General features: G+C 58.0%; 1 protein-coding gene across 12 annotated transcripts in view; it reads left to right on the top strand.

Annotated features, from left to right (window-relative positions):
- Positions 1-900: 900 nt before the first annotated feature.
- COL27A1 (collagen type XXVII alpha 1 chain) overlaps positions 901-23,497 on the top strand; it is a 135,765-nt gene continuing 113,168 nt past the window's right edge. For 6 of the 12 annotated variants that reach the window (XM_035723523.1, XM_035723522.1, XM_035723521.1 and 3 more), the window contains exons 1-4: positions 905-1,037; positions 7,406-7,476; positions 10,739-12,462; positions 20,373-20,426. In XM_035723523.1, the coding sequence (XP_035579416.1) occupies positions 970-1,037; positions 7,406-7,476; positions 10,739-12,462; positions 20,373-20,426 (1,917 nt within the window). In that variant the 5' untranslated portion in view covers positions 905-969. Of the gene's footprint in view, positions 1,038-7,405; positions 7,477-10,738; positions 12,463-20,372; positions 20,427-23,497 lie in introns of all 12 variants that reach the window. The other 6 variants (XM_035723524.1, XM_035723520.1, XM_035723516.1 and 3 more) reach the window with 4 other exon arrangements.

Here is a 23,497-nt window from a genome sequence, read left to right as displayed (position 1 = left end):
TGACCAACGTTTAACAAGCCCACCCACTATGTGCCTGGGGAAGTCTGTTCTCCCAGGCGCTCTGAATCTGGGAAGAGGGGTGTATATGTGTGTGTATGGGCGGTAGAACACTGGGTCGTCGCTGTTGTGGGAGTCTAGATACTGAGATCTGGTCCCAGATCTGTCCCCGGAACACTGGGTTCCTTTCAGCAGTAGTATCTGTCCCCTTTCTCCTTCTATCTCGGCCCCCCAACTCGGGGACCTTCCCCCATCCCGCACCCCCCAGTCTCACAAACCAGAAGTCCCAAATCTCCGAACTGTGGTCGCCCTGCTGTGCAGCTTTGACCGTCTCTTTCCTCTTTGTGAATCTCAGTTTTCCCATTTTTACGGGGGGGCCCGGAGGTGGGGGTGTCTCTGCCGGGCTGCAGTGGGTCGGCCGAGGCTGTGTGACCGGCTGCGGCCGGCAGGGGGCAGCATGGGGCAGCAGAGGGCGGCTCGGCGCGGGGAGGAGAGAAGGTGGAGAGCCACCGCGGGCCGAGACTTTAAATCGCCTTCATTTCCCCCAAATCCTTCCTTTTCCTCTCCTCCCCCAGGCCGGCGGGGAGGCAGCTTCCACCGCCCTCCGCGCGCCCTCGCCCGGCCTCGCTCTGCCTCCGGGGACCGCCAGCAGCCCGCCTCCAAAAGTTTGATCTCTCTCTTTTTTTTTTTTTTTGCCTGCTTCTTCTTCCTTTTCGGTGGAAGCAGAAAAAGAGCGAGGCAGGGGCGAGCGCGGCGCCGGGACTCCTGGGACCATGGGCCTGGCGCGGGCGCCCGCGGGGCCCCGGCCGCGCTGCCTGCCTGCTCCGGCGCCCCTGGGCGCGGGGCTGCGCTGGGGGCGCGGGGGCCGCGCGCTCTGAGCCGGCCTGGCGCGGCGGGGCGGGGGGCTGGCGGCCCCATGGGGCGCGCCCACACTTGCCCCCCGGGCTCGGGAGCATGAAGTAGGGGCCCGCCATGGGAGCGGGATCGGCGCGGGGGGCCCGAGGCACAGCGGCGGCGGCGGCGGCGGCGGCGCGCGGGGGGTGAGTACGAGCTCGGGGACGCCCCCTCCCCAGCTTCCTGCGGCTGCAGCCCGGGTTGGGGGGAGGGCTGGGGTTCCCCGCCGCGCCGGACGCTTCCCCGGAACGTCGGCTTCCTGCCCCTTCCCGCGCCCCTCTGAGGCGGGCCGCCAAGGGTTAACGCGGGCTGCGCCCCCGGCCCGGCGAGGCTTGGCGAGCGCTGCCTGCCCTGCCCCGCTGGCCCGGCTCCGCGATCGCGTTGGGGCGGGGGCCGTGCTGGGGAGGGTCCGTGCGGAGCCAGCCCTGGGGGTCGGGATTGGGGGTGGGTGGTGGCGCCTGGGGCGGCGGGCTGCGGGCGGCGGGGGCTTTGGGACGCTTGGGGGAGGAAGGGTGTCCGTTTCTGGCTGTCTCGGTGTGTTCCGGTGTCGGTGTCGGTGTCTACAGGTCGCGAGCTTGTAAGTCAGTGTGTTCTTGTGAAACTATCCGCAAGCGTCTAAGTCTCCGGGTCTCGGCTTCTCCTGTCTCAGCGTCTGTGTGGCTTTGCACGTCCCCTGCTTCTGGAAGTCTCCTCGTGTGTGTCAGTCTGTTTGGGTCTGCGCGTCTCAGTGTTCCCCCACTTCTCTGGGGGCTGGGGGGGTGTCTCAGTTCCTGTCATTTTTCGTGTGTGAGAGAGAAAAAGTGAGAGCCAGTATGTCAGAATAGAAAGGGCCCTGAAGACCACAGAGTCACTGCACAGAGGCAGAGACTGGGGGCCAGGGAGGGGCGGGGAATCTCCAAAGAGGGACTGCAGCGGAGCTGGGACCCAGGGGCTGGTGGGGTAGTTGTAAAGAGTGAGAGTGTGCAAGAGCGAGTCACTGAGTGTGGGTGTGTGTGGGAGTGAGCAAGGATGGGAGCAGCCCTCAGGGCCCTGTGCACTGTGGCTCATGCTGGCTGCCCAGAGAAGCGAAGGACTTGCTCCCTTTCCATCCTGCCCCCAGAATCAGAGGACATTCCCAAGAGGCTGGTCAGGGCTGTAGCTCCGCCCTGCTCCACCATGCCCTGCCCCCTCTGAGCTGGAATGGGGGGGGACGATGCCCCCCCCTTCTTTCCCATGTCTTGGAAAAAGCTGGCTGGCTGAGATTCCCCCACCCCCCACCACAACACACACACACACACACACACACACACACACACACACACACACACACGGCACCAGTAAGCACACTGCTGACTCATTTTCTCCAGAAGACCCTGTGCCAAGGCAGATGCCAGTGGTTGGGCAGAGAAGTGGTGCCAGGCGAGCACCCCACAGTGAGGCCCGAGCTTTGGGCAAATGGGCAGTCACGCTGCTTTGAGGCCCGGCCTCTGCCTTGCCCAGTCTCGCTGCCTCCCTCATCACAGCAGTGCCCCAGATCCTGTGCCCTTTGGTGCTGGCATGCCTTGCAGCCTTGCTCTTCTTTACCTCTCCCAGACCAGGCTCCATGACACTATGGAGCACATCACCGGCCTCCGCTCTCCTTCCCTCTCCACCCTGTACTTGGAACACTCCCCGTCCTGTGCCCTGCTGCCCCTCAGGTCTCACCTCAATGGCCATCACCTCCCCTGGTGGGGTGCCCTGGCGGGGGGCCTGCCCTCCCTATGTCACTCACTCCCTGTCTCTGTCTGAGCACATTCTGCCTGTTACTTTGGTGGCATATTCTCCTTTCCCCGCTCTGTGTCCAGGGGACCCTCTTGGTATCCCGCAGCCTGGCCCGGTGGGTGGCAGGTTGCAGGGCGGAGGGAGCCCTGGGATCAGACAGTATGAATCCTGACTGTCGTGGGAGCTTGGGCAGGCCCCCCGCCTCTGTGCTTCCCTTCTTTCTGATCTGCAAAATGGGCAGCTTAATTCTCACCTTGAAAGGTTTAGTGAGGATTAATGGAGGACCATGCTCGTAAAGGGCTTAGAACAGTGCCTGGCATGTAGTAGATGGTCAATAAATGGCCACCATTATTTGTATTATTATTCACTTCATCTTGAATGGATGTGTGAGTCAACTGGAAAATTCTGGGCTGCATCCTGTCCGCACAGATGACCTGTCTGTGTTCCCATGGAAGAGGTATCAGGTGTGAAGAGAGGAGCCTGGGTGCAGCTGTCTGGGCACAAGGTGCCTGGCCGGTCCACGGGGCAGATGGGACAGGTCTGTCCCCCTTTTGCTGTTCGGCGGTCCTGAGGCCAGCTGCCTGCCCAGCTTGTCCCGTGAGCGCACAGCCAAGCCTGGAGTCCACAGGGCTGCTTTCCTTGTGTGTCTTATGGTGCTCTGGGTCTCAGCTCTGAGCTCTTGGTGGACGTTCAAGTTGGTATGGCTCTCTTACGATCCTGTGTGTTCCCACCAAGCATACCAGCTGTAGGTTCTGGTAGTCTAGTGGTCCCGGAGTAGCCACATTTGGTGTGCGGGCAGAGGGCCCTTTGCAGGGGTAGGAAGACCTGGGTTCCCTTCCTGGAGGGCTGTGTGGCCAGGCTGTGCCTCCAAGATCAGGTTCCCTAACGTGTAGGTAGCTGCCATCTCAGCTGCCTCCTGTCTGCTATGGTCTTCCCGACATTCTGGAGACCTGGGTTCCCTGAGCCAAAGCCCACGAGTCAGTGGTGAAAACAGAAGTCGGGAAGAACAAAGCTCTGAGCCAACACAGGCACTAAACATTATTAGCAGTAGCCTAAACAGTGTTGGAATGGGGGCAAAAGAGTCAGCAGGGCCTCCCTCTGGGAGCCAACTTTTCCAGGCCTGGAGCTCACTTAGATGGCTTGTTGGCTCCCTAGGCTGCATCTCTCTCTTCCTGTTGGTAAAGGCTGGACTCCGGTCTCTGGCAAATAGGAAGCCCCTGTAAGTGTCCAATTTCTTCTCCATGAGAGACAAGTCAAGTGGAAAGGATTGTTTGCTAAGTAGCAGAGTCAGATGATGTGGGTCACTGACATGCTGTGTGGCTTTAGACAAGTCACTTCCCCTCTCTGGGCCTCGGTTGCCCATCTCCACAATGAGGGGATGGGACTGGAATCTGGCCTCTAGCTGATCTCAGAGGACCTTCTCCCGCTGTATATTCCCACTCTTTGCTTTGGCAGGATATGAGTCAAGTGCACACAGAATTCAGGTCTGGGAAGGTGTCAAGGTGAATGAACTGAGGGGAAAATACATTGGTAACAGGCCTTCAGGGCTGAAATTCTTGAGTTGGAAGCCATGGTGTTGGGAAACTTAACTGAAGCAAAGATTCTGATCCCATCGTCCTGTGAGTCTTTCTCCTGACCTTCAGGGATTAAAAACATTTCCCCCAAGTGTATCTTTATTCTCTCCAGAGTGGCCACCTTGGCCTAACCGCAGCCAGAAAAATTGACTAAGGACATGTACGGTTCTTACACCTTCTCCTCTCCACCCGGTCTCTCTCTGTCAGCTTGGGAAGCACCCTCAGCAGGGTGGACGTGACATCCTACAGCGAGACATTCAAGCAGTGAGGGCTTGTGCCTGGAAGTGGCCGGGAAGAGAGGATGGAGGAGATGGGACAGAAATGAGGTTGTTGGGACACTGGGAAGTGAGGTGCAGTGTCTTCAGAGCAGGCGTTCTCGGGAAAAAGGAGTTCACTGGTCCTCTAAGGCTGGGGACTGCCGATAGGCAGAAAGCCCTGTCCGTGTCTTCATTGCAGGACTTCTCAGACCCTTTGTTAGGCAGTTAGTTGTTTAGTTGTGCTTTGGAAATTGTCACATCTGGGATAGCTCTCCCCCAGTTGGCCTGGCTCCAGTTTCCTGGAGTGTCTACCTGGTGCATGTGGGAAATAGTACTGAAGAGTTATGACCCCAGAGCCTACCCAGGGTGACCTTGAGGAGGTACCTGCCTTCCCTAAGCCTCAGTTTTTGTCACATCAAACAAAGCCTCCTGTCGTTTCTTTTCAGGGCTGATGAGGCTGCCATGGCTGCAAGTGGGCAGGTCATGCCAGAAGGGTCAACTTCTGCTCTTCTCCCCAGGCAACACCGGGCCGGCTAGGCGCTCTGACCTTTAGTCATTGCTAGCGGTGAGCCGGAGGCGAGGCCCATGGTGGCAGGAGGACTGGCCCCGTGGAAAAGGACATTTTCACAGCAGCGGCAGCAGATTGGAGAGGATGGGGGCGGGGGTGGGGAGCTGAGGATTATCCAGGAGCAGTCCTGGAAAAAAGTCAGAGGTAGAGAGGGCCTTTGGGGAGATGCTTTTAAAGTCCAGAGTCCTGTAATAGCAGGTACCATTTATTTCTTCTACAAAGATACACTGAACGTTTACGACATGTGTGCCAGGTGCTGGGAGTACATGTGAACAAGACAGATGTGTTTCCTACCCTTCAGGGACTTGTTCTAGAAAGGGAAATAGGAAAATAGGCAGTGGGCTCACATGGCATACCTGCTGTGGTGAGGTACGCGCAGTGGGCTGTGGGAGGTGACGCCCAAGCTGGAATCTAATGTGTGTGTGGGAACTGACCAGGCAAAAGAATGGTGTCAGGAGCACTTGGGAGCAGCATGTGCAAGGACCCAGATGCTGGAGAAGGCTTTCAGGGGATCACCCTCAGCATCTGAGTGCTTTTGCAGCTGGTTTGCCTTATGCTGCGGGTAACTGAAGACCCATTCGACGTGGCTTACGCAAAGAGAGTTATTATCTCCCATATCAAGAGGTCTGAAGGGAAGGCAGTGATAGGGCTTGCTAATTCAGCATCTCAAGTGCCATCAAATATCCACTGTTTTTCCATTCTGTCACCCTCACGTGCTCATGGAGCTTGTTAACCTCATGGGCACAAGGTGGCTGCAGCAGCAGCACATCCTTGCTCAATAACATACAAAGGCTAGAAGAAAGCCTTCCCTCTGTCCCTTTGAAATACTTTCCCAGGGGCCCTAAGAGGCGTCCCTTACCTCTTACTGACCATGTTTGGGTCCTGTATGCATGCCTAAACCAGTCACTGGCATGGCAGATGACATTCCCAAGGTTGGCTTAGGCTTATCCGGATTCATCCAGTATCCTCTGAAGTCCGTGCCTCCCTGAACAAGAAGGGCAGGGGGATGGCTGTGGGTAGGTAACCACCAGTGTCTTCCACGGTGCCCAGTCAGGATCACTATTGATTATAATTTGCAATTAAGTTGGAGTAATTGCCATTAAATCGGAGGGTGTGAGCTGGTTTTCCAGGGCGCCTAGGGAGCTGGGAAGAACGTGGGGCGCCAGACATCGGTTCCGGCAGACAGGTTTCCTGGATTACGTGATTCCCCAGAAGCACACCATTCTAGCTTTCCTCTTGGAAATGGATCCTGGGCCGGTGTGACCCAGCCTTAGCCCGCACCGCCCGCCCGTCTCCGTTTTCTCTGCCTGCATCCCGTCCGGCCGGCTTTGGCCACGTGCCGCCCTCCCCTCTGCCCGCTCGGGGATCAGATGCCCCGGGTGGCTTCGGGTGTCGCCGGTGGCTGCTCCCACAGGAAGGTGAAATTGGATCACTGCCTCTGCCCATCTTGGCAGGAGCCATGGAGCAGAGCATTAACCCTTCTGGGCCCCAGAGTTCACGGGCAGCCGTGATGCCGAAGGAGCACTTCTGTGGCTGGCACCAGGCCGAGCCCTTGACATGCATGAGCTCATTTAATCCTCACGCCTGGCCGGTGAGATAGGGAGTGTCGGCTGTGCTGCAGAGCCTGAGGCAGGCTCAGGGAGGCTGAGTGACTCATCCAGGGTCACACAGCTGGTAGGCAACAGGGCCGGGTTTGTGCCTGAGTCGGCCTGACCCCCCATTGTGCCCTCTGTTTTCTCTACTCCCTTTCTCTAGCAGCATGAAGCCCAGGAGGCAGCTTCCTTAGCACGCGCTGGTCCTGGTTAAGGGGCCTTCTCCCCCTCCACCTTGTGTCTAGAGAGGGAGTGCTCGTCGCTTTTGTCCTTTGAGGATGTCCGTCATCTGCGGGGACTAGTCTGGTCTTCCCACTGACCTTTCAGTCCTGGCTCTGCTGCCCACTGGGCCTCAGGATAGTGAGGCCATGGTACAGATGGGGAGGCTGAGGCCCAGAGACGGGGAGGGGCTGGTCCCTTGTTGACCAGTGAGTCAGTGGCCGATGTGAAGCTGGACCCCAGGTCTCCTGATGCCCAGGGCATCCTGCCTACTGTTCCCTGCCCTGTGACCTTGGTTCATCGATCTGTAAAAAGCAATGCTTGTACTTGTGACTTGTGCCACCTGAGCAGGTCCTGCCCCTAGAGGTTGCACCTGGAAACCCCAGGAGCGTGGGCTACCCTTTGGGGTCCTAGAGCCTGCCCCTGGCCTCCTCCGCCTTCTGTGGGCGGGCCTGGCCGGAGCAGGGGTGGGGGGGACCGGGTGGTGCCCTCCCAGTCTGCAGGCAGATCTGGGCCCCAGGGTAGAAGCTGATACCGCCTCTGCTTGTGTCTTCCTGTCCCTAGGGGGTTTCTCTTCACCTGGATCTTAGTCTCAATTGCCTGTCACCTGGCCTCCACCCAAGGAGCTCCTGAAGGTAATCCTCTCTTCTCTTTGTGTGGGCGGGGGGGGGGGGGGGGGGGGGGGGGGGGGGGGGGAGCGGGGCGGGGGGGGGCGGGGCGGGGGGGGAGGGACAAGGGAGGGCAGAAGAGACCTGAGAACTCAGGGCTAGGAGACAGCCCTGCCCCTAGTTGGAACTCAGGGCCTCAGTTTTCCTCTCAGTAGAATGGAGCCCAGCATTGGCAAATTCTCTCCAGGCTGGGAAGAGTGACATTTGAAGTTTTGTAAGGGGCAGGAAGGGCTCAGTGGCAGGAATGTGGGACGGTGACCCTTTCTCTCCCACGGGGGCGGGGGGCAAAATTGGGTTGAATCATGTTGGTTCAGTAAGCCTCAGTTGTCCTGATTTGTACAGTGGTTATACCAAGATCTGTTGAGAGGAGGCATGAAGGCCACGGCCGTCCGCCCCTTGCCGTGAGATCCTGTTCTTCCCTGCCATCCCCGAGGACCCGGCCAGGGGGCCAGAGTGGCGGTGCGCTGGCTACACAGCTGTCCGGGGAAACTGAAACCTCTCCCACATCTGTTTGTCAAACAGCCACAAGGCCTCCTAAAATAGCGGCTCTTCCCCTCCTCCACGCATGCCCGTGTGCTGGGGCAGGCAGCCGGGCACTCCCAGAGCCCCTGTGGCCTGACCTGGCTGCCGGCAGGGATTGGGTCCCCGGGAGGGGAGGGCCATGCCCGGAAGAGACTCCGGCTGCCCGGCAACATTTTGTGCAAATGTCATATTTTCCAAGCTTGCTGTTTCCCCCACAAAGTAGGTGAACAGCTGTCCAGAGTCCTGAGTCAGGCAACGGGGGGCGGGGGGTGTTGGGGAGAGGCTGGAGCCGCGTGGAGCCAGGTTTATGTAATAAAGGGATCTCGCAGCGGCCAGCTGGCAGGGTCCTTCCAGCTTGGCCTTGGGCTGCATTCATTCCCCTGACCCCTAGCTCCTTGCCCCTGGATTCTGGATGTCTCTCCACCCCACTTACCAACAAGTCTGAGGGGCTCCAGCTCAGGACAGCATAGTGTTAAGAACAGAGACCCTGGAGCCAAGGTGATCTGGATTCAAGTCCCGGCTGTGCCTTTTATTATAGGCTGTGTGACCTTGGGCTAGTTCCTGTAGCGAACTTTTCTGACCCTCCTCTGTAAAGGGGGGGGAATGATAAACAGTATCTTCTTTATAGATGATTGAGAGAATCGGGCGAGATAGAGCACGTGAAGCACTTGGCACATAGGAAGTGCTCAATAAATACTGGGGTTTATTATTGCTGTTAATTATATTATTTACCTGAACACTTGGGCAAGAACAGTCCTTCTGCATCCCCTATGGAGCCCACGGTGGTCAGAGGCCTCCGCCAGCTTGGGTGTCAGAGTGTGGGGCTTTGCCCCTGCCCTGCAGACCGTCTCTGGGGTGGGGGGAGCCTGGAGACTGGCTGGTGTCAGCTTTGAAACCCACCTGGAGGGGACGGTCAGGGAAGCCTCATCAGTGGTGCCTGGCCAGGCAAGTGGGAGCAACCATAAGCTGCAGTGTGTGGGGACATGTAGTGGGGGGAGGCGGCGCTCCAGGGGCCGCTGAGGTGGGACGAGGGGAGGGAGAGGTGGCTTCCTGCCCTCCCCCTTTCCAGCAAGTGCCTCCTCCCTTCGAAGTTGTTCGTAGTGAGTAGTAGTTTGTGCTCATAGGAGCGTTTCTGTGATGACAACATGTGGTATACACCACTACCCAGAGAATCCTCGAGCCGCGGTTTATTTTAGCTTAGGAGCTCAGGACAGACGGAGGTGGGAGAAGGGAGGAATTTGAAGTGAAAGGAAGGCCCGCAGATCCTTAGGGAGGAAGACACGTCTTCAAGCCAAGCCAGCCCAAAAAAGCAGCCTGCGACTATAGCATTCTTAGAACATCGTCAGCACTTTGTGGCCGCCTCCAGGTCTGGTTTCCCTTGTCTTACAGGCAGGGAAACTGAGGCTCAGGGGTCAGGAAGAGACTTGCCCAGAGGTGTCTGGACAAGGATGGTGAGGACGGCCAACAACCCTATGATGTAGGCATTCTTCACCACCTCGTTTTACAGCAGAGGGAACTGAGGCTCAGAGTCCAGACTCCCAGGTGTCTTTGTCTGGCTCTCAAGTCCGGCCTTCTGACTCCAGAGCCTGCTATGTATGGCACTCATTTTCTCTTGGCCCATCTATCTGTCCATCCATCCATCTGTCCATCCATCTCACAGCTGCCGGCTGAGGGCCAAGTGCTAAGCGTGGCATCCAGCCCCACGCAGACCCTACATACCACCATGCTGAGCTCGGGGGGGGCGGCGGGAGTTGGGGGGTGGGAGGGAGCTGAGGATCCAAGCCAGACCCCAGTTCCAGAGGCAGCCTCTCCTTTCCGAGTTGGAGCTCCGGAGCTGGCTTCTGCAGACACTGGCAGCTCAGCCAACTGAAGGAGGTCGAATGACCCGGCGAGAGTCAAGGTCAGAAAGCCTTTCCATAAACACGCTGGAAGCCCTCCTTTGGCTCTGGCGAGCCCCACCGATGTAATTACTGGGCGGATGTGACCTGACCAGGCTGCAGTCAACATCCAAACGCTTCGCCAGAGGACAGAGGTTGCAGGGATGCCTCGATCACTTCCTCTGCTCTGTCCAAAGCTGCACAGGGAGGGGGGCAGTCACTGGACCTGTCCTCTTCTGTGCAGATAGGAGCTCTGGCCACAGAGAGACCTAGGGGGTGGGGCGGGGGCTGGGGAAGTTCCTAAAGGGGGTCAAACCAATCAGGCCCGCCGGACATCCTTACCGAGCTCCTGTGACCCGTCCACTCCTGTCACCCTGCTCCCTCACTCATGGGACTGCTTCCTGGAGGAGACGGGCTTTTGAGACAGAGAAGGGGAAACATCCTGAACACTCGGTGAGGGTCATTATTTCTGGCAGAAACAGCTATCCTTTGCAAGCACTTATTGGGTGCCAGGAACTTGTTTCAAGAGTGCTAGCTCATTTACCCCTCCCGACGGACTTCTGAGTTTGGCACTACTCTCATCCCAGTTAAGAGGTGAGGAAACTGAGGCACTAAAGTCACACATGAACTCAGGAAGGCTCCAGTGTCTGTGTCGTGAATGAGTACAGGCCAGACAGGGGACTGGTTCCGACTCTGCACTCCCGGCCCCGAGCGTGGGGCCCCGGGGGGAGGGGGGACGGGGCAGTGGGTGGACTGTCCTCCCCGTCTGGGCACCTGGAGGGGGGTCTGGCCCTGACCGCGCCCTCTCCCCCTCTGCCCTCCCTCTGCAGATGTGGACGTCCTCCAGCGGCTGGGCCTCAGCTGGACGAAGGCAGGGGGTGGCCGGAGGCCCCCGCCCCCGGGGGTCATTCCGTTCCCATCGGGCTTCATCTTTACGCAGCGGACCCGGCTCCAGGCCCCCACGGCTGCCGTCATTCCTGCCGCCCTGGGCACAGAGCTGGCGCTGGTGCTGAGCCTCTGCTCCCACCGGGTGAACCATGCCTTCCTTTTTGCCGTCCGCAGCCGGAAGCGCAAGCTGCAGCTGGGCCTGCAGTTCCTCCCCGGCGAGACAGTCCTCCACCTGGGGCCTCGGCGCTCTGTGGCCTTGGACCTCGACGTGCACGACGGGCGCTGGCATCACCTCGCCCTGGAGCTCCGTGGCCGCACTGTCACCCTGGTGACGGCGTGTGGGCAGCGCCGGGTGTCTGTCCCGCTGCCTTTCCCCAAGGACCCAGCCCTCGACCCCGAGGGCTCCTTCCTCTTTGGGAAGATGAACCCGCACGCGGTCCAGTTTGAAGGTGCCCTGTGCCAGTTCAGTATCTACCCTGTGACGCGGGTCGCTCACAATTACTGTACCCACCTGAGGAAGCAGTGTGGCCAGGCCGACACACACCGGCCCCAGCTGGGACCCGTCCTGCCCCGAGACTCTGGCACAACCTTCACCTTCCAGACTGACCTTGCCCTGCGAGGCCTGGAGAACCTGACCACTGCCGCACCAGCCCTGGGGTCACGGCCAGCAAGCAGGGATCCCAGGGGGACTGTGGTGCCCACCACACCTGCCAAGCCCCTGAGGACAGGCGCCACAGAGCCGGGCCGGCGTGCGGCCACAGGGGGCCCAGCCCGGATCCCGCTGCTACCTGCCAAGCTGTCAGCCGGGGGAGTGTTCCCTCCCGTGCCCCCTGCTAGCTCCTCCACACCTGTCCGGCCATTGCGGAAGAACGCAGCCACCAAGATCCCCAAAAGTCATCCAGCCAGGCTTTCGGTCCCTTCTCCTTCAGTAGGCCCTGTCAAAAAGCCCCGCCCCACCCAGAAGGCAGCTCAACCTTCCTTACCCAAATCAGCCCCACCCACCAGGAAGCCAGTGCCCCCCACTTCCCACCCACTTCCTGCCAAAGCCTCCCGCCCCTCAGTGAAGCCGATCCAGAGGACCCCTGTGATGCCCAGACCTCCGCAACCCAGCGCTCGGCCTCTACTTCTGGCCACTGGCTCCCCCCAAAAGCCTTTTCCCCCAGCGGGCCCGACCGAGGCCAAGATGAGTAGTCGTGCGGGTGAGCCAGTCCCTGCCCGCACTGGTACCCACAGACCTCCCCGACCCACTGTGTTGCCCTGGCCACCTGTCACCCATCCTGGCTCTCCCAGGATTGCTCCCCCACCAGCCACAGTGACGCCTCCCACCCTTGCTCCTGGCTCAGTCCCCACCAGAAGCAAGAAACCCTCTGGATCAGAAGCCACGAAGAAAGCCAGACCCAAGAGCAACCCCCGGAAGCCCGTCCCCCTCAGACCTGGGAAGGCGGCCAGGGATGTTCCGTTGAATGATCTGACAACCAGGCCCAGCCCCAGACAGTCCCGGCCCCGCCGGCCCACCACCCCGGCCCCGGCATTGGCCCCAGCGCGATTGCTGTCCTCCAGTCCCTGGCCCACGAGTCAGAGCTATTCATTCTTCCACCTGGCGGGACCCACACCTTTCCCGTTGCTGATGGGACCTCCAGGGCCCAAGGGAGACTGTGGTTTGCCGGTAAGACAGGGTGAGGTGTGCATGTTGGTTGGAGCTCAAGGGGGTGGCAGGGGCAGTGAGGGCAAGTGGCTGCTCCTGGCATTAGGGCAGAGCTGGAGAAGCAGCTTAGAGCAGGGAGGTGGTTATGGGCAGGGCCTCAGCTGCACGGACGTCCCCTGTTCCTCCACCTCCGTTGTGCTTGTGATCTGCCCGCTCTGCTGTGATCCATGGTCCACTGGGGCAGCCTGGGGTTTGGTGGCCAGCGCTGGGTGAAGAGCACCCCTGTGCTTGGGTGGGCCCAGGCCCCAGGTCATTCTTTGCTAACCCAACTGTGAAGGACAAGTGGCTTAAGGAAAACTACTGGCCCCCAGGTCACGCGGTCTCCAGAGTTCAGCTCTCCTGACTCCTGGAGGAGGGCTCCTCCAGCCCACTAGCTAGTCTGGGAGCACTGGACAAAGGTCACACACGGGTAGTCCTGAACATGTTTTGTTTGGCACATGCAGCATTGTTTAAAAATATTTAATAAGTTACTAACATTTTAAAAATGTGGGAGATTTCTTATAAAAGACCTGGTGACCAGCTTCTCTTGGAAGGTGGACAGATGCAGTAGCCCGTGGCCTGTGGCCCACTCAGCTGCCCCTTTAGACAGGACGGGCCCGTTCCCGTGTGTCCCCACATCTCCCGATGTGGGGCTTCCAACCCAGTCCTTTCCCCTGTGTATTTTACCTGCCTGGTTCCTATAGATGTTTGACTTGTGGCCCCCGTAGAGGAGTTTGGGGTGAGGAGGGTCAGGGTGGGCCTGAAGAGGCAAGGAAAGCAGAAAGAACATTCCACGTGCAGGAGATGTTCTCAGGCCCGGTGCCTCCAGCATGCCTGGGACTGTCTCCAGGGGCAACGACCTTTCTGCAGCTGGAGGCCAATTCCTCCGGGCGGGGAGTGGAGGGGATGGAGTTTCCAGAAAGCGCAGGCCTCAGCTCTGTTCTCCTGCCTTGGAGATGTCCACCGTGTAGCTTTCTCCTCCCTGAGGCCGGGTTTCCCAACAGGCTCTGTGTTTGAGGTTAGGCTCCCTACAATGGGGAGATGGTGGCAGATGCTGGGAATTCCCAGGCCTTACAAATACACTTAATGAGTTTTAATAATCATTAGGAATAATATTTATTCAGCCTGTCTCCAAGGGGGCTGAGAGCCCGCTTTTATTATAACCATATTGTAGAACTTATGGAAATTGTACGCATTGCTTTGCAATTATGTCAACGCTCTGCTCAAGTCCTGTGCTCTGAGATTGTTAGGGCAGGAGGTTGGGAGCCGAGAAAAGAAGGACCGCTTCTCACCCTTCCAGGCTGCCCCGCCTGACTCAGGCACCGGGTGCCTCTGAGCCCTGCCAGCTTGGCTTCCCAAGCTGTGTGGGTGCTGGGCTCACTGGCCGTGAGGTCAAAAGGGGGTGAATTGTCCTCCCCTGAGAGAGGGTGTGAGGCTCAGGGTCTCCACCCCATCCAGTGGAGGAGGTCAACCCTGCCTCCCGAGGCTGCGTGTGGGGTGGAGAGAGGACAGCCATGTCCAAGCCAGCACAACTGGAACAGGAGTGGTTTTTAAGGTAGAGAATCTGCCTCTGGGCCTGTCGGATGCCTGGGCTACATACTTTCCCCTCGGGGTTCGGCGATGTGAGTCAGCAGGGGTGAGGCCTCACTCCAGATCTTCCTGAGCTTCCCCGTGATCAAAGGGGTCAACCTGTTCAGTCGATGGGCGCTTAGGGATCATTCCATTCAACCCTCTTCACTGGGCAGGTGAGGAGCTTAGAGACTGTGCCCAGAAAGGGCCAGGACTTGCCCAAGGGCACACAGCAAGAGTTGAAGTTTATGCCCCAGTGCCAGATGCTAAGACCGGCACATTCCATCCCACTCCCCTGAGTGTCCACTCTGAGACTCTAAGACTCAGGGCCCGGAGGCTGGGGGGCTTCAAAGATGTGTCAGGCCCTGTCCCTGGCCTCAAAGGAAGATAATGTCTAGAGAATCTGTCGTTTTTATACCTCTCGGATTTATGAGTAACAGGAGTGGTACCTTCCTTTAGAAACTCACGGGACCTGGTTCGGGACGGCAGGATGGGTATGCTGATCCCTGCTCTATAGATGAGGGAACAGTGGCTAGAGGGACAAAAGGCTTGGCCAAGGGCACCCCGCATGTTCTTGCAGGGACTGGGATGCGACTCTGGGTCCCTGATGTCCAGGGAGGCCACTGGCTCTCCCTGCTTCTCCAACCCTGAAGGGCCGAGGGCCAGAGGGAGGGCGTCAGTCTGCTCGGGTAGCATCCTGCCTCTTGCCCTACACTGTCCCCTAATCCCACCCTCTCTCAGCTTGGAACCTAGCCTCACTCTAATAGGAACCCAAAAAACTTTGAGAAGCCTTGTCCAGCCCACCATGTGGCAGGTGGCAAACTGGTCCTTTCTATCTTGGCAGAGCCCAGAAGCCCCATCACTGAAGTGGCTTCTCTGAGCGTCGGTGTCAAGGGCTCCTGCTCTGTCTGTTCCCTCGTCCCTGCCTCTGACCCCCATACACATCTAGGATCTAGTCCCAGCAGAGCAGAAGCTGTGCTGCTCTGGGTCGGGGGCTTAATTGTCCCCCGTCTGGGGACGTGCAGACCTGGGTTCCAATTCTGACTCCACCCCTTACTGGCTTTGTGGCCCTGAGCCACGCTAAGCCCTGGTTTCTGCAGAATGTAAGTTAAGAATAGCTCCCATCTCCTGTGAGGAAGCGAGTTGGGTGATCTCCAGGGCCCCTTGGAGATCTGTTTTTGCTGGGTGACTTGGGGAACTTCTTTCCTCTCGCTAGGGCTGTCTCTCCTCTCTGACAGCTTTGGAAGAGCTCCCTCCCCAGAAATAAGTGGGACCTTATTTGGGAACCAGAGAGGGGTGCCGTGGCTGGCTCTGTCGGTTTCTGCGTGGTCCCCAGGGGCAGGAGACAGACTGGCAGAGGCCAGGACAGCTCTAGGCCCCGGGCCCGTCAGCAGTTGTAACCACGGAGGGAGGGAGCTCTGTGGGAGCCCCAGCAGCAGGGGGGAGCATGGAAAAGCTGAGCTGGGCCCCGGGTGAGGAGGGGCAGGGAGGCTGTGGTTCACAGAGACTGCACAGAAGCTGCACAGAAGCCCCACGCCTGGGAGGAGGCGGGTCAAGGCCTTATTTATTCATGATCAGGCTGCTGGCCTCTGCACACGCTTGCACTTTTTGCAAGCGTCACCTCAGGGAGACCCGGATGAGGGCCTGGCCCGCAGCAGATGCTCCATGACTATCTGTGAAATGAATGAAGGAATGTGATCCTTGCAGAAAAAAAAGGTTGTCTTGACTCCCAGTCCAGGCTCCTTGAGGTTACACAGATCTCTGCTGCTGGTGGGTCAGGAGGCTGCGTGGAGGGTAACAGTGCACAGACTTTGCATTTGGAATGACCTGGGTTTGAACCACTCCTTTATCCAGCCATCCTTTCGTTCTGTCAGCAGATATGGATTGAGTGCCTTGTAGGGGCCAGGTGCTGTGTGACCTTTGGCAAGTCACTTAACCTCTCTGAGCCTCCGTGTCTACGTTTGTAAAATGGGGATACGGTACTACCTACGTTTCCAGAGTTGTTGTGTGGATCGAGATGAGGGACATAAAGCGCCCAGCACTAGAACCTGGTCCCAGTGGTTGGTTGTGGCTGTTTACTGATGTGCTGATGGTTGAGATGGGGGTATCGCTGCATTGAGATGACCGGAAGTATCTGGACCCAGGAGGGCCTTCATACTGTTGGTCGTTAGGAATTGGGGCTAGATCTTGAGAAATTCAGCCTTTACCCTAGTTATCATCTAGAACCCAGGGGAGTGAGGGCTGTTTTGCTTTGTCTTTAGCATACTGTTTTTTTAGCTCCTACTATGTGCCCAGCTCTGAGCTAAGCAGTTGGCATGCTGTATCCTGCACCTCCACGTGGGCAACAAGGTAATTGAGGGGAGTTCGAGGCAGGGGCTATTTGCAGAGGTGTGGGCGCTATCAAAGGAACCGATAGCAGCTAGCAAAGCACACAGGTCTGACCTGAAGGTACAAGGGGAGGGAACGTGTGACCAGAATCCAGTGAGAGTTAAAGTGTGAACAGTAGGTAGTCTCTAGTGTCCCCCCCGCCCCCGCCCCCCTGGCTGGGCAGAGACAGAAATACCCTGCCCACTCACTCTGTGCACTCTTCGGTCTCTTGCTGGGACCTCCCATGGGCCGGACTCAGCCAGAAGCAGAGAGCAGGAAAGCGTGAGGCAGGAGCCTGTAGGCCGGATTCCCAGGACCTACAATAGATCTGGGGAGCAAGTGGAGAATAGCCAGCACCCGCATACATTATCTTGGAAGCTGGGTGTTATATCCCCATTTTGCAGCTGGACAAACTGAGGCCTGGAGGCATGGGGAGATGAAGTAATCTGTGTAAGGCCGCATGGAGAAGCCCTGGCCCAGGAGCCCCTTCCCTAGGACAGAGACTGGGGAAAAAGCCTCCGAGCCTCGAGGACTATTCTTGGGAATAACGGTGTGCTCAGATGGTCAGAGGTGGGAGGGTCCTTTGAGGTCCCCTGCCTCTCCCCATCAAGCCACAGGCACCGAGCAGAGGCCCAGAGACTGAAGAGTCCTAGCACAGGGTCACCGGCAGTTAGCAGCACACGCGGGCCGGGACTCAGGTCTCCCAGATCCTCGGCCTGTGGAACCTCTCTGCTTGCTGCCCGGGGCCGTGCCAGCCGGGACTTACTTCCTTCTGCAAGGCTTGGCAGGCGGGCTGTTGCAGCTGGACACAAGGGTGGACTTGTTCCGTGGGATGGGGTTCCCCTAGGTCCGGCTGTTGGAGGCCACGACCCCCGGGGGAAGCCCAGAGCTGCTGCTTGTTTGTTTCCATGGCTCTGTTTGTGCGAGCCCTGGAGCCCAGGCCTCCTTCACCTCCCCCAGGCAGGCCCGTGGCCCCCGCTCCCCTCCCCCTCTGCTCTGGGCCCTCTCAGAGGCCCCGTTGTTTGCGGCGTGGAGTGGAAAATCCCACCCCGGCCCTCGTGAATCATCCCAGAGTCACCCGCTCAGGCTTCAGGCCCTGGAAAGAAATGGCAGCGTTTTTCCACTGCGTGGAGAACAGGCAGGGTCCCGGATCAGGAGAGAGGGGGCAGGGGGCGCCCACCCTCACCCACGGACAAAGTAAGTCCTGAATGGGGAAGGGTTGGGCTTACGGCCGCAGCTGGGCCGCTGGGGGAGGCCCCGGGCCGGGGTTGGGTAGAGGAGAGCCTGGCCAGGCCTGCAGCTGGGGGCTGGGCTGCCATGACACGGAGCCGGGCTGGGGCCTGACATCACCAGGCTGGGCCGTGGGTCCCAACTGGCACTTAGAGTCTGCTCGGCAGATGTTGTGGGTGAGGTCAGACTCCCAGCCTGGATGCCCCTGTTTCTGGAGCAGAAGAAATGCCAAGAGGGAGTGTCCAGGCCTCCACAGCGGCTGCCCTACCGGGGTCCCTGAGGGAGCTATCCCTCCCGGAGACTGTCCCTCCCTGGAACCCGGCACGAGCCCTGCCTCGCTGGGCCTTGGCCTTCCTCTCTGTGAGATGGGCACGGTGTCCTCCTTTCCTCCCCTGCCAGATAACTGGAGAAGGAAGTCGCCGGCGCCCTGCAATGCAGGAAGGGCCCCGGGCTGGGAAGGTTCTGGGATGCTCATTCCGTAGAGGCCTACAAAGGGGAAGGGCCTTAGCCAAGGTTGCACACCGAGTCAGGACATACCTAGCCAAGATTCTCTGCGTGGAAGCTGCCCAGAATAGGAGAACAAATCAAATGTCCTGGATTGAATCCTGATTTTGCCTGTTAGCTATGTGGCCTTGGGCAAGTCGTTTTGTTGCTCTGAGGCTCTCTTCGGTTTCTCACCTATTAAAAGGGCTAGGTGATGATACGGCCTGTAGTCAGGCTTAGCCCGAGCCCCTGCGTTTCCCTTTAATTCTGGGTCACCTGGAAGAACAGCGCCAGGGAGGGCCTTCTGGAAAGGGAAATCTTTGCTCTTCCTGCAAAACAGATGCCAAGGAGGGCGGTTTAAAGTTTTGAGCTGGGGAGCTTCCAGCAGCTTGCTTAACAGAAACAACAGCTAACTTTTTGGGCATTAACTGTGTGCCAGGCACCAGGATTAGCACTTTTTATAGATTATCTGTCAGCTAGGGGCCGTCATATCCTCATTTTACACTTCGAGAATGAAGCCTTGGAGAACAGAAGTAGCATGCCCAGAGCCACACAGCTCATAAGTGGGGGTGCCCAGTGTGAACCCAGATCCCCTGGGGAGGAGCGGAGAGGAGCCAGGCCCTGAATCCCTGCAGGGAAACCCGCAGAACGAGATAGAAGAGTAGAAACACCCACCCAGCCCCCCGGGGTTCTGGGTGGAAGGAAGACGGCTGCCAATTTGGCCAGAGGTCCCTGGAGGCTCAGAGGTGTCTGGGACTTGCCTGAGGCCACGCAGCCACTCCCCTCCCTCCACCCCGGCCTCTTCCCAGTGCCCCTGGGGCCTTGGTGCCCATATCGGCCTGTCTGGATCTCTCTTCTGATTTTTATTCATGGACGAGCAAGCACATGGTGTTCATAGGCCAGAACTGTGAACCGAGGCTGCCCAGCGTGAGATCTGGATTAATTACCAGCCAAACCGTACTGGGTTTTCAACACTGATTTTAACTCTGGGCAGGAAACCTGGAATCTCGTTGATGGTTATTTGAAACAAATGAATTCCCCAGGCCTCACACATCCTCGAAAGCCAGGCTTCCTTCGAAGGCTCCGTGTTCAGTTCTTCACATCAGGCACTTAGTTAATCCTCATTTATGCCTTCAGGGCAGACGGGGCCGTGGCCCTTGAACCCATGGGGATGGGGAGCAGTGGACACTCAGGCCGAAGGGTTTGCACAGTCTCCAGCTATTAAGTGGCAAAACTGGGATTTGAACAAAGGTCAGCCCTCCATTTAGTAAGTCTGCTTGGCTGCCTCCCTTCCATGCTACAGGGTTAGGCCTTTCTCTTGTGGGAAATGGGGAGCCATTGAATGTCGTTGAGCAGGGGAGTGCCTTGGGAAGATGAACAAGGCTGTGGGGAGGGAGGACAGGAGAGGAGAGAGGGTGGAGGTAGGGAGACCAATGAGGGGGCTGTTGCAGGTTCTCAGGGAGCAGTGAGGAAAGTTGGACTAGGCTGTGACCACTGGAAGAGATGGAACATTTGAGTGATGATTAGACCCCAGTCACTGTGTTAAATGTTTACCATCTCTCATTTCATCCTGTGACAGTCCTGTGAAGAGCCCATTTTATAGGCACAGGCTGGCTAGAGAACTTGCCCAAACCCAGCTAGTGGGTGGCAGCGTGGGGTTTGAACCCAGGCCTGTCTGATGCAGAAGCCTTTGCCTATACCCTATACTGCTGCCTCTCCTCAGTGCAAAGACACTTGGCGTGACCTTGGACATATCCCTTCTCGGCTCTGGCTCTGCGGAGAACTTGGCTGAGCTCTGAGATCTCTTGCCGCTTTATTTTATCAAACATTTAGCTGAGCCCTGGGGAGAGAGAATTAGTTCCTTTGAGGAGACCATGGTCTAGTGGGAGAGACAGGCTCCGGGGCAGACAATTCCCCAAATAATATATAAATCAAAAATGGAAAGAGGGGACTTGACTCAACCTGGGGGAGGGATCAGGGAAGGCTTCTTGGAGGAGGTAGCACCCTGGGTAAGTTCGCTGAGTAATAAAAGGTGAAAACTTCAAAGACCACGAAACAGCAGCTGCAAAGTCCTGAAAACCCCAAAGAGCGTGAGTTCCTTAGGCGGGGACCTCAGAGAACCCCCTCTTCTCAGCCACGGAGTGTCCATGCCCAGAGCTCTAGACAGGCTTGTGGAACGACTGCTTGAACCCATTCCCTGCTGCCCCTTGGCACTGACGCTGTCTTCTTGCTTTTTTCTTCAGGGTCCCCCTGGGCTGCCTGGACTCCCTGGACCCCCTGGTGCACGGGGGCCTCGGGTAAGTGATCACCCGTTGTCCTTTGGGGCTCCTGTTGGCTCTTTGGCCTGTGTTCCCCTACCCCTAAAGGGAGCTCCCCCACTACCTTGCCGTGTGTCCTCAGGCTGTTTCCTGCCCCTCGCAGGCGCCCATTTTCCATTTTGTCCGTTGGAGTGGACTTAGGGCTCTTCGGGGGCGCTGTGTGGATGGGCATGACATGGGGACAGCAATGACCTCTTACAGGGTTTCAGGTATTCATGGTGGGTATCACCCTTGGCAACCTGGAGTGGAGAAAGGGTTTCTGCAGACCACATCTCCTGAGCTGATGGGTTTCAGTGTCTGCCCAGGAAAAAAGCTGGCTTGGGAGGACACGGCCCTTGTATCCATCTTCCCATCTCTGCAGGGCCATCCTGGGGTGGGGATCCTGACACGGGCAAGGTAGCAGGGGAGCGCCCCATGCTGAGAGGTTTGATCAGAGGCGGGAGGATGGCTTCGCAGGGCCGCAGGGGCTAAGATGAGCTAGCCTTAGTCTTGGTGTGAAAAGGAACTCCTATGTGTTATGCCTGGCACGCATGTAACGCTGCCTTGTTTGAGCCCCTCTCCCCCCAGGACCCTTGTGGGCCGGGATAATCATTCTCATTTCGGGGATGAGGAAACCGAACATATAGGAAAAGGAAGAGCCAGGATGGGAACCCAGGCCCTGAACCATATGCTGGCACCCCTGGGGGTCCCCTTGGAGAAAAATCTGTCCTTTTCCCAAGAGGGCTCAGACCCATGACACCTGGCACCTGTGCCCAGGCTGAATCAGCCTTTCCCACGCTGGGTGCCTGGCAAGGCTCTGGCAGAGACAGCTGCCTGGGGCATATTTTTAGTTCGGAGCCCAGCGGATGGTTCTGGTTATGCAATTACTCCAGACCTGGCCCTGTGCTCTCTGGGCCCAGGGCTCTGGAATCTGTTGTCTGATGCGGCATTTCCTCCTGGCTCCAGAGTCTCCATGGAGCACATACCCAGAGCTGGGGACCACAGACGTATCAGGGCTACTGCTGGCCACAGGACCTTGCAGTCTGGGACCAGGATGAGGCCCTTTGACTTAGCAGGCAGTTTGTCCATCCGAACGCCTCCTCTGCACCTTTACTCGGGTCAGCCTCTTGACCTGACCTTCTCTGAAGCTCCTCCTCCGTCCCCTGCTGAGATCAAATGTCACCTCATTTTCTGATGACCGCCCCCTTCTCTGAGTTCCTGCAGCAGTTTATCTGCTGCCCTGGATGCCATGCATCACTTTCCTAAAGCTCGCACAGACTGCTGAACTCTGTTGGCGGAGCTGCCTGTGTGTGATCTCATCCCCCCAGCCCAGCCGTCCCGAGAAATAGGTTCCGATGTTGTCCCCATGTTACAGGTGAGGAAACTGAGGCTCAGAAAGGTTTGGTTACTTTGGAGAAGGTCAACCAGAGAGTCAATGCTGGAGCGAGGATTGGACCCAGACAGTCTGAACCCAGAACCTATGGTCTTAACCATCTATTGTGCTGCTTTATCTGTCTACCCAAACAAGCCCCTCTGGGCCAGAGCCAGGCCCTGTTTCTTTCTCTTTCTCACACGATGCATGCAGCAGGTGCCGGGCAAATGGTTTGCTGAAGAGTTCTAGCCAGGGAGTCAACAACATTTCCCCCCAGAAGCTGTATGGTCTTAGACAAATCCTTTCCCTTCTCTGGGCCTCAGTTTCCCATCTATAAAGCATGGGGTCCGCTCAGGATTTTCCAAGGCATTTCCTTGGAACCATATTTCCAAGGTTCCTCCCAGCTGTGAAATTCCATGAGTGAGGGAATGACTCTCCCGACATCCTTCTCAGGCTTCCTGTGTGCTATCCCCCCACCCCCGCCCCGCCATCATCCTCTTTCTAGGCTGGAAATTCCATAGATCATAAAATTCCAGAGATAGTAGAGTGCGAAAAGTAGACCATCCAGCTCCTCTCTGCCCGAATGATGGCTCTGGGGCTTAGGGAGTGGCAGGGCCTTACCTGAGGTCGCCCAAAGCTCAGTAGCGTTGCCCCTTCCCACCTCCACATACTTCCCCAGCCCGTGGAAGGCTGTTGGGGAATCCCTGGGCCCTCCCCATACCCGGCTTTCTGGGCTGCAGCATTTATAGAATTGGTCTGCTTGGCTCCCACTCAACTATGTGCTCCGTTTCTTTGCAAGGCAGTGGCTGGAGAGGGGTGGGGAGGTGGGGGTGGGGAAGCAGGAAGCCCCCACTTCCACACACTGCAGACGGGGTAGCTGAGCGCTCCAGCCCGCCATCTTTGGGGCAGCTGGGGGCACAACTGGGGAGAAGGTAGCCACCCTTGGCCTCCCACAGCCCATGCCTGTTTCTGGAGTGCTGGTCAGGGGCCCCTCCTCAAACATGCCTACCCAACTTATGCCCGATTCCGTCTGAGCTCTGAGGTTAGACCCCAGGAGCCTGGGCTGGGGTGAGCATTTCAGGTCTTCCAGATTCCTTAGAGACCACTGGGGGTCCTAGTCACTCATAGGACTGTTGGGGAGAGCGAGGCTGGGGAAGGGGGGGTGCTCACAGCTGGTTCCAGGTCACATCCATGTGCCAGGTTGACCATGTTCGGTGGAATGCTGGAGAGGGCCGGAGAGCGGGTTATTTTAGAGGGAGGGTCACCAGTGACACCGTTCTCAATTCCCCAGGTCGAGTGAGCTTCTGAACACTGTTCCTTTTTGACGTGTTTGGAGAAGGGGAGGGTCCCTGTTCAGGCATCAAGGAAGAGGGAGGTGCCTTGGTTGGAATGTGACAGGCTGCAGCTGGAAAGTTGGCTTCAGAGAGGGAGGAAGGAAGCAAGTTCATACACAGCTAGCCAGATGAGTCAAGAGGGGCCAGGGACAAGGGAAGTGTGTCTAGAAGCTGGTGTGGTGGGGCACCACTGGGCTTCTCGAGGCGCCCCTCCCCACCCCCAACACCCCAGATTATTCCTGCTGGACAAAGACTCTCGGGAATGACCCGGCTCTTCAGGCCCTGCTTATATTACTGGCTGCAAGACCCTACCCCAGGGCCCTTGCTGGAGAAAAGTGGACATAATAGGCTCTAGCTGTTCTTTA

Source organism: Zalophus californianus, chromosome 13 (assembly GCF_009762305.2).
Source record: "Zalophus californianus isolate mZalCal1 chromosome 13, mZalCal1.pri.v2, whole genome shotgun sequence".
Lineage (NCBI taxonomy): Eukaryota > Metazoa > Chordata > Mammalia > Carnivora > Otariidae > Zalophus > Zalophus californianus.
The sequence above is the reverse complement of the archived record's forward strand: the minus strand, read 5'-3'. Positions and strand labels throughout refer to the sequence as shown.